At 41.3% G+C, this 16,384-nt stretch overlaps 1 protein-coding gene and 1 pseudogene across 3 annotated transcripts in view; one reads left to right on the top strand and one right to left on the bottom strand.

Annotated features, from left to right (window-relative positions):
* Window positions 1–2,489: 2,489 nt before the first annotated feature.
* Window positions 2,490–4,252, bottom strand: LOC121485701 (annotated as a pseudogene).
* Window positions 4,253–7,768: 3,516 nt separating this feature from the next.
* Window positions 7,769–16,384, top strand: part of KIF20B (kinesin family member 20B) — a 75,711-nt gene continuing 67,095 nt past the window's right edge. For all 3 annotated transcript variants that reach the window (XM_041746244.1, XM_041746243.1, XM_041746245.1), the window contains exons 1-2: window positions 7,769–7,927; window positions 10,553–10,700. In XM_041746244.1, coding sequence (XP_041602178.1) covers window positions 10,554–10,700 — 147 coding nt within the window. In that variant the 5' untranslated portion in view covers window positions 7,769–7,927; window position 10,553. The remainder of the gene's footprint in view (window positions 7,928–10,552; window positions 10,701–16,384) is intronic.

The following is a 16,384-nucleotide window of genomic DNA, read 5'->3' as shown; positions in this document are numbered from 1 at the left end:
TATTTGGAATAGGGATGGAATTTGAAGCATCTCTCAGTCAAGTTGGCTCTGTTTCTCAGGGAAAACCCAGGGGCTGGTGCTGAAATGGAAAATACAGGGGAAAAAATACCTCTGAAATCTGTCTAGTTTGCTGTATCTGCTCTGCCATCTCCTGAGTCCATATTGTTATTTTGCTGGGATATGTGCAGTGCGACTCTTCCTTGGCTGCCCCCAGGAGATTAATCTCTTCTTTTTCTTTTTTTTTTTTAAGACTTTATTTATTCATGAGACACACACACACACACACACACACACACACACACACACACAGAGAGAGAGAGAGAGAGAGAGAGAGAGAAGCAGGCTGTATGCAGGGACGCCTGATATGGGACTTGATCCTGGGGCCACAGGACCACACCCTGAGCTGAAGGCAGATGCTTAACTGCTGAGCCACCCAGGCTTCCCAAGATTAATCTTTTCAAAACTTGAAGCAAATTAGATTGTATTGTGTTCATGCTTAAAACAGTCTCCTGGTTTCCTATTGTTCTTAGAATAAGGACCCAAATCGGTGCTTTGTTGACTCAGTCTTACACGATAAAGTCTTGGCTCCTGCCTCCAAACTTGCTTCTGGCCATCCCTCCCCATGGTCTTCCCTCACCAACTCCCATCAGCTTTCATTGTTGTGTGATAAATATCTATTTGATCACCATGGATTTACATTGTCATTGAGGACACATCAGTGAGCAGGAGAAACACAGTTCTTGTACTCAAAGAACTTATATTTGAGAAGGTGTGTGGGGGGTGGACAACAAAAGCCAGACGAAATATATTAACTGCTAGTTGTAGTAAATATGAAAATAGACGAGCTTGCATTGAGATAACGTGGACAGGAAGTCTTAGTACTATTCTAGAGAAATCTAAAGGAGGATAAGCAGGGTGCCATATCATGCATGCGGAGGAGAGAATTAGGTGGAAGGAACAATCTATACAAAGGTTCACATATGCTAGGGAGAACCTGGTGTGTCTGAGGTACCTGGAGCGGATCGCCTTATTGCACAAAGAGAAGAGGGGAAATGAAGTTGGTTGGTGGAGATCCAGGGCCTGGTGGGCCACAGTAAACAATTAGAAATTTTTTCCCTTTTATTTTTTTAGAAAACCTCAAAGTTATTTTTAAAAATTCAAAGTGTGGCACAATGTACACCGTTCTACCTTTCACTTAGATTATTAACCTCATTTCACCTAGATTATTTACCTTCCATCAATTATTAACTTTTTACCACATTTGCTTTTTTGGTCCTATTTTCCCCATTCTTTCTATTCCTATCTTTTGTTCCTCTTCACATCCTGTTTTCTTTTTGTTTCATTTTTTTGCCAAATCTTTTTTTTTTTAAGATTTTATTTATTCATGAGAGACACAGAGAGAGAGAGGCAGAGGGAGAAGCAGGCTCCTCATAGGGAGCCTGGTGTGGCACTCCATCCCTGGACCCGGGATCACACCCTGAGCCCAAGGCAGATGCTCAATCATTGAGACACCCAGGCATCCCTTGCCAATTTTTTTTGAAGGTACGTTGCTGAATATCGAAGCAAATATCTTCCCAAAACAATTTTCTACATAGTCACAAATTACCACATGCCAAAAAATTTAATACCGATTCAGTATCATTTTATAGTCCATATTTAAATTTCTCCAATTGTCTACAATATGTTTTTCTGTAGTTACTTCTTTAAAAAAAACCCAACTATGAAACTATGAAGCGATTAAGATTTATGAATTTCATTTTTAACATTTGTCTCCTGACTAATGCAATCCTCCACCTTGGTTTTTTTTTTTTTTCCCTGATACTGACACTTTTCCCCTGACACTTATTGAAGAACCTAGGTATGCTATCTTGTAAAGTGTTCTATATTCTTTTTGTTTTGTTTCCTCATAATTAGATTTAGGGTAAACATTTATGGCACAGATATTATCAGGTGATATATTGCTTTGTTATTGGTGATGCTAAGTTTCCTCATTTGGTTAAGGTATCTAATAAATAAATCTGTATGTTGTAAAATTACCCTTCCCCTTTATGATTATGAATTACTCTCTAGGACATTCTTAGAGATAATGTTAATGTCCTGTTCCCCAACAACGTTTCAGCCCATGATTTTGGCATCTTTTTTTGTGGTTGTTGTTTTGTTTTGTTTAGACACAGATATATTTCTCAACAAGAAAGGGGTTTAAAATCAATTTCCTGGGACAATTGGTTCCTGTGCACTTCTGACAGGAAGGTGGGAAGTGGAGTGGAGAGCTGGGTCACAGCATTAAGGAACAAGAAGCTCACCAATGAGTAGGAAGAAGAGAAAGAGAGGCCTTAAAGGAGGAAGAGAGAAAGGAAAGGGAAGGGTTCTTCAGGAAGTAAAGAGGAAGAGGAGTCTTTGGGGAAGGAGGAATAGGCAACTTAGGAGGGAGCTGGCCTCAAATTACATACAGGGTTGACGATGCCAGACATCCCTAGGCCTGGGTTGGTTCAGCTGGGCCTGCTCCAGAGGAAGAAGTTACAGTGGGAGGAAGGGTCAGTGGGAGGATCTTGGGGCCTAGCACACATATAGAAGTGGCAGCCCAGTTTGCGTCCCGGCTTCTTCACAGTTTGCATCACACATAGCTCCCTGTGGCCTCCACAGAGGGGCATGGGCAGGGGCATGGGCAGGGGCCCCCCCAAGCAAAGACTTCCAAAAAGAGGTCCATACCTCCTTCTCATCCTTGGCCTCTGAAGCACCGACTTGCCCCTCCACCACTTTGGCCATTACCTCCTCTTCTGGAGTCTTTGGGGTCATGAGGGCACCCACACTAGGAAGCTCCAAGTTAGGAGAAGCTTGGGGATGATTAGAGGATGGCTGGAAATAGCTTGTCACTAGATCCTCTGCTAGAGCCAGTTTGACTTGGTCGAAGCCTGGTTGAACACACATGGGCTTTGTTTTGGTGCATCTGTACCTGGGTTTGTTTGCTGAGTTGCAGCACTGATTGCTTAAACACAGGATCTTGTTTGTGATGAACTAGGAAGCGAAGGATCTTGAGCTGGGTGCCTGCAAACTCAGGGAGGTAGCGAGTGCACAGAGGTGGGCACTGTTTTGCTGGCACAGAGGACACACTCAAGACTGCACCCACAGGGCAATGGTCAGAGCCCATCACCTCAGGCAGCAGGAAGGAGTCCTGGAAGGTGTCAATTACTAGGGTCCTGTCCCCCAGCACATAATCAAGCCGGGAGCCATAATTCAGAGGGTGGGCACCACTGACTGCTGACCAGCAGGTCAATGCCCCCTCCTGCTTTGGCTGGAAGCAGCGGTAGCTATCAATGAAGGGCTGGACATGGGACCCAGCCTGGCATCCCAGGTTACTGAGCAAGCTGTCCATCCACTTGCGCCTTGGGTCCTCTTCAAAGCATTCCAGGTTGACTGCATCTCAATGGTAAATGGGGCAGTGGGCTGTATTCAGGTCACCCAGAATGATCACATGGCTGCCAGCTGCCAGGAGGGCTTCTGCTTGGATCTGCAGCAAGCGATAGAAGCACATTTTAAAGGTCAGCCGCTCAGGTTTCCCAGCATCTGCATGAGAGCAGTACACGTTGATTAGGGTCAAGGTCTTCTCCTTTCCATGTCTGGATTTTTTTTTTTAAAGATTTTATTTATTCATGAGAGACACAGAGAGAGGCAGAGACATAGGCAGAAGAAGGAGAAGCAGGTGCCATGCAGGGAGCCTGATGTGGGACTCAATCCTGGAACTCCGGGATCACATCCTGAGCCAAAGGCAGATGCTCAACCACTGAGCCACCCAGGCATTCCCCCCATGTCTGGATCTTTTGCTGTGTCAGGAGGGCCTGGCCCTCACTATCCAGAGCCCAAAGCTCCTCTTGGGTGAATTCATCCATGTTTCCATAGCAACCCACGTCCCCATTATGAGTGGCAAGTAGGCCACTCAGGCCTTCTTCAGCAGCCATGGGAGTAGTGCTGTCCTTACAGAAGGCAGCTATACCAGAATAGCCACTGCGGTGGCGGCTGAAGCTGAAATAGGAGTTATAGCCCTCAATGACAGCCAGGGGCTCTGTCAGCACTGACCAGTGCTGTCTGACCAGTCTCTGATCACTTTGGTCTCCTGAAGGCAGACGATGTCAGCATCTAGCTTGTCCAAAATGTGCCCCATGGCCATGGCAGCACAGTTGCTGGGCTCCTTATATAGCATCCCTTGCAGGGGGCTCCTGATCCCATTGATGTTCCAACCCACCACATGCAACATCTTGATGGCCAACTTCAAAGCCTCACAGTTTGTGCCCAGTGTAGGGGACACAGGACAGCTAGGTGCCCCCAACCTAACCAGATCACGCCTTCCGCGCGCATTCGGTATCTTTCATCCACTATTCAGCACATATTGATAAGGCTTACCCATATCAATTTTTATTTATTTACTTATTTTTAAAAGATTTTATTTATTTTTTCATGAGAGACACAGAAAGAGACACAGAGAGAGAGGCAGAGACCTAGGCAGAGGGAGAAGCAGGCTCCATGAAAGGAGCTCGATGTGGGACTCGACTCCGGATCCTGGGATCATGCCATGAACCAAAGGCAGACGCTCAACCGCTGAGCCACCCAGGCATCCCCATATCAATTTTTATATTGGGAATTGCAAAATGGGGATTTTCTATTTATTGTTTCATTTGTATTCATGAACTGGAATTCTCATGTAAAGAACTTTTCATTTTTATTTCAGTTCTCCCTCTTTTTTTCATGCAGAGAACTTAAAAAATCTCTCAGGACTTCTTTGTTTTCTGACAAGAACATTCTGGGCTCACTTTGTAATTTCCTGCTGCTCCAGATGTGAATCAGTCTTCTCTCTAAGGGGCACTGATTCCTTTTAGTGATGAATGGTGTTTAGAAACCATGTGGGTAGCTTGATGCTAGGTGTGCTTGTTCTTACTGAGGTGTCAGGCTTTCCATGCCTCAAGGCTCTGTCAATGGATTAATTAGGATTAAAGAAAAAAAATGTAACTTTATTCTATTACACCAGTTCAAATCCAACACTATGGGATTCTTCCTCAGCTTCTATCAGTCCATATTTGTTATCTTCCTTCTCCCACAGTGAGAACCTACGTTCCAAGCAACATGAATATACTTACTAGTTTGCTTCTCCATATAATGCATGCATGGTAGTCTCAAAATTACTACATCAATACCCCTTTCAATGTCAAATCCACTAAGTGAAGTTATTAATTTCTTTGTACTTTTTTTTTGCTCTTACGCTGTATCTCACAACTCCTAACTCCGGTTCAGTGGGTATTGTGCTCAATTAATTGACTGAACATTTTTTTCTCTGTCTGGTTATACTGGCAATTTGATACTCAAGTATGTTCATTTCTCTCTTTGTATTAAATTTTAGGACTTTCTTTCATTTCCATGGCTTTAGATTTAATGTTTTAAAAGGAAAAAATTATATTTAAAAAAAGATTACTCAGAGAAGCCGTTCTGTGATTACTAGTCCTTGCAAACTGTCCCACCTCCATAGGTAACCATTTTAAGCTAATTTTTCTTTCTTTCCTTCTTCCTTTTTTTTTTTTTTTTAAAGATTTTATTTACTTATTTGACATAGAGCACAAGCAGAGGGAGAGGCAGGCAGAGGCAGAGGGAGAAGCAGGCTTCCTGCAGGGAACCCAATGTGGGACTCGATCCCAGGACCCTGGGATCACAACCTGAGCCAAAGGCAGATGCTCAACCACCGAGCCACCCAGGCATCCCAATTATGTGTATTTTTAAACTTGATTGTCTCTCATTAGAATGTAAGCTCCTTGAGGGTTAGTGTCTATTTTGCTTGCTCTCCTTAACTGTTTGCCTAACTTACAGCCTAGTGTTTGGTACATAGCAGGTTTTCAAGAGCTGGAATCAATAACATCTAGTAAAAGCAATAAAGGTAGGGGCCCTTGGGTAGCTCAGTCGTTAAGCATCTGCTTTGGGCTCAGGTCCTGACATCAGGTCCTATTATTGAGCCCTGCCTTTGAACTCCCTGCTCAGTGTGAGGCCTGCTTCTCCCTCTCTCTGCCCCTCCCCACAGTTTGCGCATGTGGGTGCTCTCTCTCCCAAATAAGTAAATAAATACAATCTTAAAAAAAAAAAAAAAAAAAAAAAGTAGGGCAGCCTGGGTGGCTCAGTGATTTAGCACTGCCTTCAGCTCAGGGTGTGATCCTGGGGACCTGAGACCGAGTCCCGCATTGGGCTCCCTGCATCGAGCCTGCTCTCCCTCTGCCTGTGTCTCTGCCTCTTTGTCTCTCTGTCTGTGTCTCTCATGAATAAATAAATAAAATCTTAAAAAAAAAAAAGTAATAACGATATCATGAGGTAGGACAAGAAACACAGATTTAGGGGTAGACTTGCCTGAAAGAACAATGGAGACTTTGACACTGAGCCCGCTAACGACTTGAGTTCCAGCCCGGACAGGAAAATATAGTTTTTATTTTATTTTTCCTCCTTTCTTCCCTTTTACATTGACTTTCTCTGTTCATTTTAACTGCTGGCCCTGCATCCTGTCCTTTGCTCCAAACGGGTTCACTTCAAATGATTATTTTTGTGGGGGAAAGAAGGTGAACTGAATGAGGAGATAGTGGGAACTTGGCTAGGGGAGGGGGAAATTGAGGGCGATATATAAAATGATAAGCTCATTAGAGTAGGTATTTTAAAACTGCTCCTAACCAGGTAAATTAGTAAAAAATAAAACCACATGTAAGAGGCTGAGTCTCTGAAATCATTTTGCTGACTTCAAATCCAAGCTCCTCCATTAACAGCCATATGCTTTTTAATGAATTACTTAACCACATGAACTCAGTTTCCTTGGAATTTATAAAATGCAGACAAAGTACCTATCTCAAAGGGCTGTTCTCAGAATTAGTAAAATGATCCATTTTATATGCTTAATACCATGACTGGCACAAGGTAAACGTTCAATTAACCTTAGCAGTTATTTTTCTTTAAAATCAAGCATAGATGGCCTAAATAATAAATGCTTGTCATGGATATGACAGCACCGCCCTCGAAAGAAGAAGTTCACTTTAAAAGAAGCAGATAAGGCTGTAGTGGCCTTAGATTTTGGGCAAAGACCTTGCATATGCATGGAATTTAGCACTGCGCCTGGCATCGGTAGATGCTTTATATTTTCAGAATGGCAAAAAAGAAAAGGAAAAAAAGGAAAAAGAAAATGCTTGTAAAAGTCTATTCCGGAAGACACTTATGTCGTCTGTCCACGAGGGCCGCTGAGGATGACAGGCGGGGTCGGGCAGGGGGGGAAGCGGCCCTCCGGCCGCGGGCAGCCCTAGTTCTAAGCGGCTCTCGGGACGCGAAGCCTGCTGCTGCCCGCAGGGACCGGGCCGGGGCCGAGGCTGGCTCGCCATTCCTCCGCCGGTCCCCGGGGAAGTCCCGGGGCTAAGCGCAGCGGCAGCGGCAGCGGCCTCACTTCCAGGCTTTTGCTACGTCTCGTCTCCGGGACGGTGCTGAGATTGGCGTCCGTGCCGACCGAGGTGCACCCGCCGCAGCCGCCAGGCAGCGCCCCACTCCGCACTGCACACCTGACTCCGCGGGAGCTCGGCCCCTACTCACACCCGCCGCCACCAGCCTCTCGGCGCGTTCATTGCCGCGGTTCGGAGATCCGCCCCAGATTTGAAAGCTTCTTCCGGGAGCGGGCGGGAAGCCCACTGCGCGAGCTTCTGCGCTCCGGGGCGCCGTTCCGGAAGTCCCGCCCACTCCCAGCGTTCCGTGCGGTGGCTTCGCCGCCATTGTTTGAATTTGAAAACGAAAACATCGCGGCGCTACGCGCAGGGCAGGCAGGCCAGGCAACTTTGCAGGTGAAGGGGTCCGCCCAGTTGAGCGTGCGAGGAAGGAGGTGGGTGACTGTGCACATACGCCGCCTGAGGCTGGGAGACGGCGCTGACATGTGAGTACCTTCCCATGGGGATCGCGGTGCCCCTGAGATTACTCTCAGGACCTGGGTTGTAGAGCTATGGGCGCTTCTGGGGCACCGTGGGCGCCGCCTGCGCATCGTAGGATTGAGCCATACCGAGCCATCCTGCTTGGGTCGGGGCTTAAATCTTGTCTCCACCGCATGTTAGGTGAATGAGACAAAGCAACATATTTAATCTCTTGGGTCGTCTGTTAAAGGGGTAGTAAAGGCTCTTCTAAAGATAAAATAATACGTAGAGTTGCAGAAACCGTGCCAGTATGTAGTAGACACCAAGTGTTTGCAGTCATTAATGTTTCATTATTGCTTTGCTGCTGCTGTTGAGGCCTAGACCTCCCTTAACAAGCTTATTTAATTCTGAATCCCCGAGGTGGCTAGTTTGCTTGGCAGGTGATAAGACCTCATTTTGCGGGGAGCGCCGTTGTGGCGGTCCGTGCGTTTATTCCCAGGCTGCTGCCGCTGCCTGGGGCTTGCCCTTTGGGCTTTGCAGTGCCAAGTGGACGGGTGTGTATGTGGCGAATTTAATGACTGCTCTCATCCCCATGTTTAGAATGTTGCCCCCAACTCGTTCCACTTCCTGAAGCTTCGGTGATTCTTGCCCGACAAACTCTAATATTCTTGCTGAGGGATTAGTTGGCACAAGTTCATGCCTTAAGCAATTCTTGCTTAAAGTTTCAGGTTTGTTTTTGTTTTTAAAACAAGGTAGCATGTTTACTCAGAATCAGAGGTAACAGTATATATCTTTTATCATAAGTCCAAGACCCAAGACTTCCAAGTTATAAAATCATATAAAGGACACATCAGTTAGGTGATAGGCTTCTTTTGAGACCAAAAATTAATTGAAAGAAAAGAGGGAAATTTATCTTCTGATTTCCTGGGCATTTCCATAAAATCTGAGTTAATGTAATGTCAAGCCAGTGCTTAAATGTTTTTGCAAACTCTTTTGGGGGCAAACTTTCCCCCATGTTCTAGATGAGTGGTTACTTTTACTCTAACAGATACCCTTTTCTTAATTTTCACCTATACATGACATGTTTGAAATATTCTATCAAGCAGCATTGAAATAATTATCCCATTTTTATTATGTCATTGATTAATACAGTAAATACAAAAGCAACCAAGACACTTAACTTTGTTTAAGTGTATAGTTGGTTGATACCTGCAGTTTGCTGGACTTTGTTGAAGGTAAATAATTTCCTTTGCCTTTTTGAGATTTAGGAAAAACAGAAAAACAAAAACAACCTTGTTGTATTGAGTTTGTGGGCTTTAGGGCTGATCAAAGAGAAGAGATATCACCAGAGTGTGGCCCTATCACACAAGGAGCTTTATTGGAGTAGCACTTTGATAGGATTGCATGCAGGGGAAATCCCCCACAGCATGGGACCTTCCAGAAGCTAGAGTGAGGACCCACCATCTAGAAGGGGAAAAAGGCAAGGGAACTAGGGAGTTGGGAGAGGAGCGGGGAGGAAGAATTAAGTTTGCGGGTTATGGTCTTAAGTGATTTTGCACAGCTGCACAACGGGGGATCCTGGGGTCAGAAAACTGACATCAGTGGCTTGGTCTTTATAGTCCTGAGTTTGTGATTAGTACAAGTTGTGTGCAGTTTCATGGGATGTGCAAACCAAAAGTTTATTTGGGCTATAGTAAAGGCAAAATGATGTGTAAAAATTTGAGTCTGGCACCTAATAGGCTTTTGAATGAATGTTTCTGGTCTTCAGTGAAGAAGTAAACGACATAGGGAGGGCCAATATACAGGAGCCATCTTTGGCTTTTTTATATAACACATATGGATGCCCATTACTACCTTTCTGAGCCAGGAACTGTAGTTTGGTAGTCACCATTTTGGATATTTCTTAATATTGTCAAAGAACAGCAGGGAGCTCTCTTTCTCCCTGGCATAGACACTTAGTGGATTGTCAATAAGTATTAGAATGTTATTTTTTTTTTAGTTAATGTTACCCTAAGTATACCTTTATTAGTAACTTGATTTTTAATTTAGTTGTAACATTTTGATGCAGTATTCCATATTCACTTTAATTTTTAAGACTTACAGTGTGTTCGGTACTGTTTTGAATGTGTTTACATACACTGTTTCGCTTGCATTATTTGGAAGAATTCAGTTGAAAAAGTTCAATTGTCGAGATAATGGAGTTTAATTCCTAAATGCTAAAACATTACAAAATTTGGAAGTAACATTCTCAGAAGACATTGAATAACCAGAATAACACAAGATTATAATTTACTCTCATTTGATTTTTGAGAGTATTTCAGGCAGAGATTGAATGTTTTATACGGTCTTCATTAATAGACTGCCTTTACTTACGAAATCTCTTTGGATGGATCTACCTGTTTGGATTATGTGAATAGTCATGGGAAGGTGTGTCCGATATTTTTTGTTTCAGAATCTAAATAATTTGATTATTGTCTTTTCCATGGGTCAGCATCTTTTCCATGCTTCATAGATGAAGCAATGTAATGTTTTCCTTCTCTGGAAATCTGGCTGTATGGGGATTAGTAGTGATCTGGACTCAGATTTCTTAGACTATGGGTGGCTTATATGCTAATTTATTAAAGTTATCTAAAATTCTGTCATTCTTGCAGAATGGAATCTAATTTAAATCAAGATGGAGTGCTTAGACCATCTTACGTGTTTAGTGCTGACCCAATTGCAAGACCTTCAGAAATAAATTTTGATGGCATTAAGCTTAATCTCTCTCGTGAATTTTCCTTAGTTGCTTCAAGCACTGAGGTAAGTACTAGAAAAATATTATGTTGATTATCATGATTTAGTGAAAATGTGTGTGGCCCACACATACTTGCAGACATGTATGATCAGAGCTTTCCAGACTTTGTGGGTTTGAGGCAACCTTCTATGTCAGTAATTTTTTTCATGGCACCCTAAATAGGTAACAGTTCTTCCAAGTAGTAGATCCAAACAACTTAATATGTAACTATCTATACCTTAACCAAGAGCCATTTGACAACAATTAATGTAAATATAAAAAAATTATTCTTTAATTACTACAGTTATTTACTGTAATGATAATACCTTTAGGATACTTCATAGCTTTTCAAGCTTTGGAATCAGGTTAGATATTGCCAACCTTGTAACTATTCCTCTTTGTTTTGGGATAGTACTTGTGGTTTTTTTTTTTTTTTTTTTTTTTAATCACAGCACTGAAAAAACTTCACCACGATAAGACAGTAAAAGAAGTAGTGTGATCTAATGTTGAACTTTGAGCTAATAGTTCATGGTGTTCAGCATATGTTAAATACTGCTGTGATTTCCTCAGAAATGTAAAATATTCCACTATGCCTCTAGGAATTTCAGGCCTCGGTTAAAATAACTGAATTGTGTTTAAAAAGTAAAAGTTCTTCCTTCTACACCCTACCTACTTCTACTGTTTGTTGTGTGTCTTTCTAGACTTTATTTATTTATTTATTTAGATTTTATTTATTCATGAGGGACACAGAGAGAGAGGCAGAGACATAGGAAGAGGGAGAAGCAGGTTTCATGCAGGAAGCCTGATGTGGGACTTGATCTTGGGACTCTGGGATCACAACCTGAGCCAAAGGCAAATGCTCAACCGCTGAGCCACCCATGTGTCCCTTATTTATTAATTTTTTATTTAAGAGATGGAGAGAGAGAGAGAGAGCTTGAGCAGGGGGAGGGGCAGAGGAAGAAGAAGAAGAGGGAACTATAAGCAGACTCCCAAGCTGGACCTGGAGCCTGAGATCATGATCTGGGCGGAAATCAAGAATCAGCCACTTAATTGACTGAGCCACCCAGGTGCCTCTAGGCTCTATTTCTTATATATTTATTTTTCAATCCATTTATATTCTGTTCGTTACATTTTTATGTTAATTTTGATGCCTTAGGGAGATGGACTAACCCATTTTATAAAGAATAATGGAAGGGGAAAGAGAACATAAATAAAAAGAATAATTAATATCTATCATATGTGAGGGTTTTTTTTTTTAACGTGAGCTCATTAATCATAAATCAAGAAAGAGGGTTGCCTGGGTGTCTCAGTCAGTTGAGCATCCAAGTCTTGATTTCAGCTCAGGTCATGATCTCAGGGTCATAGGATCAAGCCCTACATGGAGGCTCTGCACTCAGTGGGAGTCTGCTTGGGATTCTCTCTCTCCTCCTCTTTATGCATGCCCCCTCAAATAAATAAATAAATCTTTTTTTTTTTTTTAAGATTTTATTTATTCATGAGAGACACAGAGAGAGAGAGAGAGAGAGAGAGAGAGGCAGAGACACAGGCAGAGGGAGAATTAGCCTCTATGCAGGGAGCCTGACGTGGGACTTGATCCCAGGTCTCCAGGATCATGCCCTGGGCTGAAGGTGGCGCTAAACCGCTGAGCCACCCAGGCTGCCCAAATAAATAAATCTTAAAAAAAAAAAAAAAATCAAGAAAGTAAAGAAGGGAGCAAAGGAGAAGTACCTCTTGGTATATACATGGAACCATGCATTATGTAGTCTTTTATGTCTGCCTTCTTTCACTTAACACGAGGATCCATAAGCAGTGGCCTGATTTTGTATTGCTTACCAGCTAGGAATGCCTTTGATGTTGAATCTAAAAAGTCATTGTCAAACCCAAGGTCATTTGGATTTTCTAGGATTTTAGTAGTTTGTGTTTTAGATTTAGAGTTGTATCCATTTTAAGTTAATTTTTGCAAGGGGTCAAAGATTAATTTTTCTAGGTTGATTATTTTACATGTGGATATTCAGTTGTTACAGCACCATTTGTTGAAAAGACTTGTTTTTGCTCCATTGTATTGGCTTTGCTTTTTCTTTTTAAGATTTTATTTATTTATTCATGAGAGACAGAGAGAAAGAGAGGGAGAGACACTTGAGACTCGATCCTGGAACTCCAGGATCATGCCCTAGGGCGAAGGCAGGCGCTAAACCACTGAGCCACTCAGGGATCCTCCTACTTTGCTTCTTTGTTAAAGATGAGTAGACTGTATTTATGTGAATCTATTTCTGGGCTCTATATTCTGTTTCATTGTTTCTGTTCTTTTGCAAATTCCATGCTCTCTTAATTACTGTAGCTTTATAGTATGTCTTGAAGTTGGATAGAGTCAGTCCTCCAGCTTTGTTTTTCTCCAATTTTATATTGGCTTTTCTGGGCAGTCTTTATTCTTAGTCGTTCTAATAGATGTGTTGGCATCATATTGGTATTTGCATTTACTTATTAATTAAAGATGTTAAATATGTTTTCATGTAATTATTTGTCACTAGTGTATTTTTGGTAAAGTGTCAATTTAAATCTTTGAGTATTTAAAAATATTTGGTTGTTTTTATATTATTATTTAAGTGTTCTTTATATTTTCAGCTGCATCTGTTTATCAGATACGTACTTTGTAAATATTTTTTCCTAGTCTGTGGCATGCCTGTTATCCCATAATAGTGTTTTTTGAAGAACAAAAGTTTTAACTTTATCATTTTTCTTTTATGGATTCTCCTTTTGGTTTCATATTTAAGAAATCTTTGCCTAACTCAAGGTCACAAAGATTTTCTTCTGTGTGTTCTTTTAGAAGTTTTATGGATTTATTTTATGTTTAGGATATGATCCATTTTGAATTAATTTTATATACAATGTGAGGTGTGTATCCAAATTCTTATTTTTTTACGTATAAGTATCCAGTTCTAGCATGATTTGTAGAAAAAGCTGTGCTATCTGTACTGCATTTCCTTTGTATATTTATCATAAATCAGATGTCCTGTGTGGGAGTTTATTTCTGAGTATTCTGTCTCATTGATTTGTCTGTCTTTCTGCCAGTACTCCACCGTTTTGATCACTGTAGTGTTGAAATCAGGTAGTGTTATGTTAGCCCACCAAATTTCTTTTTCATAGCTGTTTGACTATTCCAGATACTTTGCATTTCTATTGGAATTTTTTTTTTTTTAAGTAGGCTCCATTCCAGGCAGGGCTTGAACTCAGGACCCTGAGATCAGGACCTGAGCTGAGATCAGGACCTGAGCTGAAATCAAGAGTTGGATGCTTAACCAACTGAGCCACCCAGGTGCCCCACTATGTGAATTTTAATTAAAAAATTTTTTTGAGGGCAGCCTGGGTGGCTCAGCAGTTTAGTGCTGCTGTCAGCCCCAGGGCATGATCCTGGAGACCCAGGATTGAGTCCCACATCGGGCTCCGTGCATGGAGCCTCCTGTGCTTCTGCCTCTCCGTTTCTCTCTGTGTCTCTCATGAATAAGTAAATAAAAAAAAAAAATCTTAAAAAAATTTTTTTTTGAAACTTTAAAATGTGTATACTTTATTTGTAGTGAGTAGGTTTGCAAGATATGCTGAAAAGAGTGTTATATTTGTTTAATTTTCCTGAAATTAAAACCCATTCCTTTTCTTCCCCTTTCATTGAAAATCTCTCAGCAGAATTATTTTGACAGTTTAGGAGCTGGTATGGACAGAAGAGGCCAATAAGAAATATACTTCTGTGGTTACCAGGTTTCCATAAATGGGCTGGACATTCTGTCATTTTAGAAAAAAGAAAACAAGCTGGGTGTGAAAATATAGCTTTTATCATTAAGTTTTTTTCTGTATGTATTGCGGTTGCTTGGACCTCAGTATCATTTCCATGTTTGTTTTTTTGTTTATTTATTTATTTATAATTTTGTTTCTGTTTTAAAGATTTTATTTATTTAGATTTTTAAAAAATTTAAATTCAGTAAATTAACATATAGTGTATTATTAGTTTCAGAGGTAGAGGTCATCAATGAATGCTATGTGAATTTTTATTTGTTTTATTATTATTATTATTTTTTAAAGATTTTATTTATTCATGAGAGACACGGAGAGAGGCAGAGACACAGACAGAGGGAGAAGCAGGCTCCCTGCAGGGAGTCCTATGTGGGACTTGATCCCAAGGTCTCCAGGATCACGCCCTGGGCTGGAGGCAGTGCCAAACCGCTGAGCCACCCGGGCTGCCCACTATGTGAATTTTTAAATGAGATTGTCAGTTGCCACAACATATACCTCTTGGGATTTTGATTGCAGTTGCATTGAATCCGTAGTTCAGTTTTGGAAGAATTGACAACAATATTGAGTCTACCAAACAGTGAACAAGGTGTATCTCAATTTCTTTTAGTCTCCTTTAATTTCTTTGACCACTGTTTTGCAGTTTCCAGAGCATGGGTCTTTCACATCTTTTGTCAGATTTATCCCTTAGGTATTTCATGATTTTTGATGCTATTCCAAATAGTATTGGTTTTTAAAATCTGTTTCTGACTTTCTTCCCAATATATAAAAGAATAATTGATTTTGCATTTTGATCATGTATTTTGTTATATTGCTAAACTCATTTAATAGTTCTAGTAAAGTTTTTATAGATTCTGGTTGATTTTTAATATATAAATGTTAATGTCTGTGAATGAAGAGAATTTTATTTTTTTCCCAATCTGGATGCCCTTTCCTTTTCTTTCTCTTCTCTTCTCTTCTCTTCTCTTCTCTTCTCTTCTCTTCTCTTCTCTTCTCTCTTCTCTCTCTTCTCTTCTCTTCTCTTCTCTTCTCTTCTCTTCTCTTCTCTTCTCTTCTCTTCTCTTCTCCTCTCTCTCTCTCTCTCTCTCTCTCTCATTTTTCCTGATTACATTCACTAGAACCTCTAGTACAGAGTTGAGTAAAAATGGTGAGAGCAGGGCACCTGGGTGTGTTTCAGTGGTTGAGCATCTGCCTTCGGCTCAGGTCCTGATCTCAGGTCCTGGGATAGAGTCTGTCATCGGGCTCCCCGCGGGGATCCTGCTTCTCTTCTGCCTCTGTCTCTGCCTCTCTCTCTGTGTCTCTCATGAATAAATAAATTAAAAAAAAACAACAGTGAGAGCAGAAATCCTTGTCTTGCTATTCATCCTAGATTCAATCTTTCATCATTAAGGATGATATTAGCTGTAGATTTTTATAAATGCCCTTTGTCTGAAAGAAATTCCTGTCTATTCTACTTTGCTGTGAATTATTATGAATGGATGTTGAATACTTATGTCAATTTCATTTAATCATTCAAATCCCCCCCCCCTTTTTTTACATCTGGTAGGGATAAACATTTCTTTATTTTTTTAAAATACAGTTATTTACCCAAATTGATTTTTTAAAAGATTACTTATTTATTTATTCATGAGAGACAGAGAGAAAGAGTCAGAGACACAGGCAGAGGGAGAAGCAGGCTCCATGCAGGGAGTCCAATGTGGCACTTGATCCCAGGTCCCCAGGATCACGCCCTGGGCTGAAGGTGGTGCTAAACTGCTGAGCCACCCAGGCTGCCCCCAAATTGATTTTTGAATGCTAAACTGACCTTGCATTTCTGAGGTAAAACATTTTTGGTCAGGATATGTTATTCTATTTTATATATTGGTTAATACTTTTTTAGGGAATTTTTGCATGTGTCTTAATTAGGGATATTATTCTGGAATTTTTTCTG

This window comes from Vulpes lagopus, chromosome 2, assembly GCF_018345385.1.
Source record: "Vulpes lagopus strain Blue_001 chromosome 2, ASM1834538v1, whole genome shotgun sequence".
Taxonomy (NCBI): domain Eukaryota; kingdom Metazoa; phylum Chordata; class Mammalia; order Carnivora; family Canidae; genus Vulpes; species Vulpes lagopus.
Note: the sequence above shows the minus strand (reverse complement) of the source record. Positions and strands in the feature narration are given on the sequence as shown.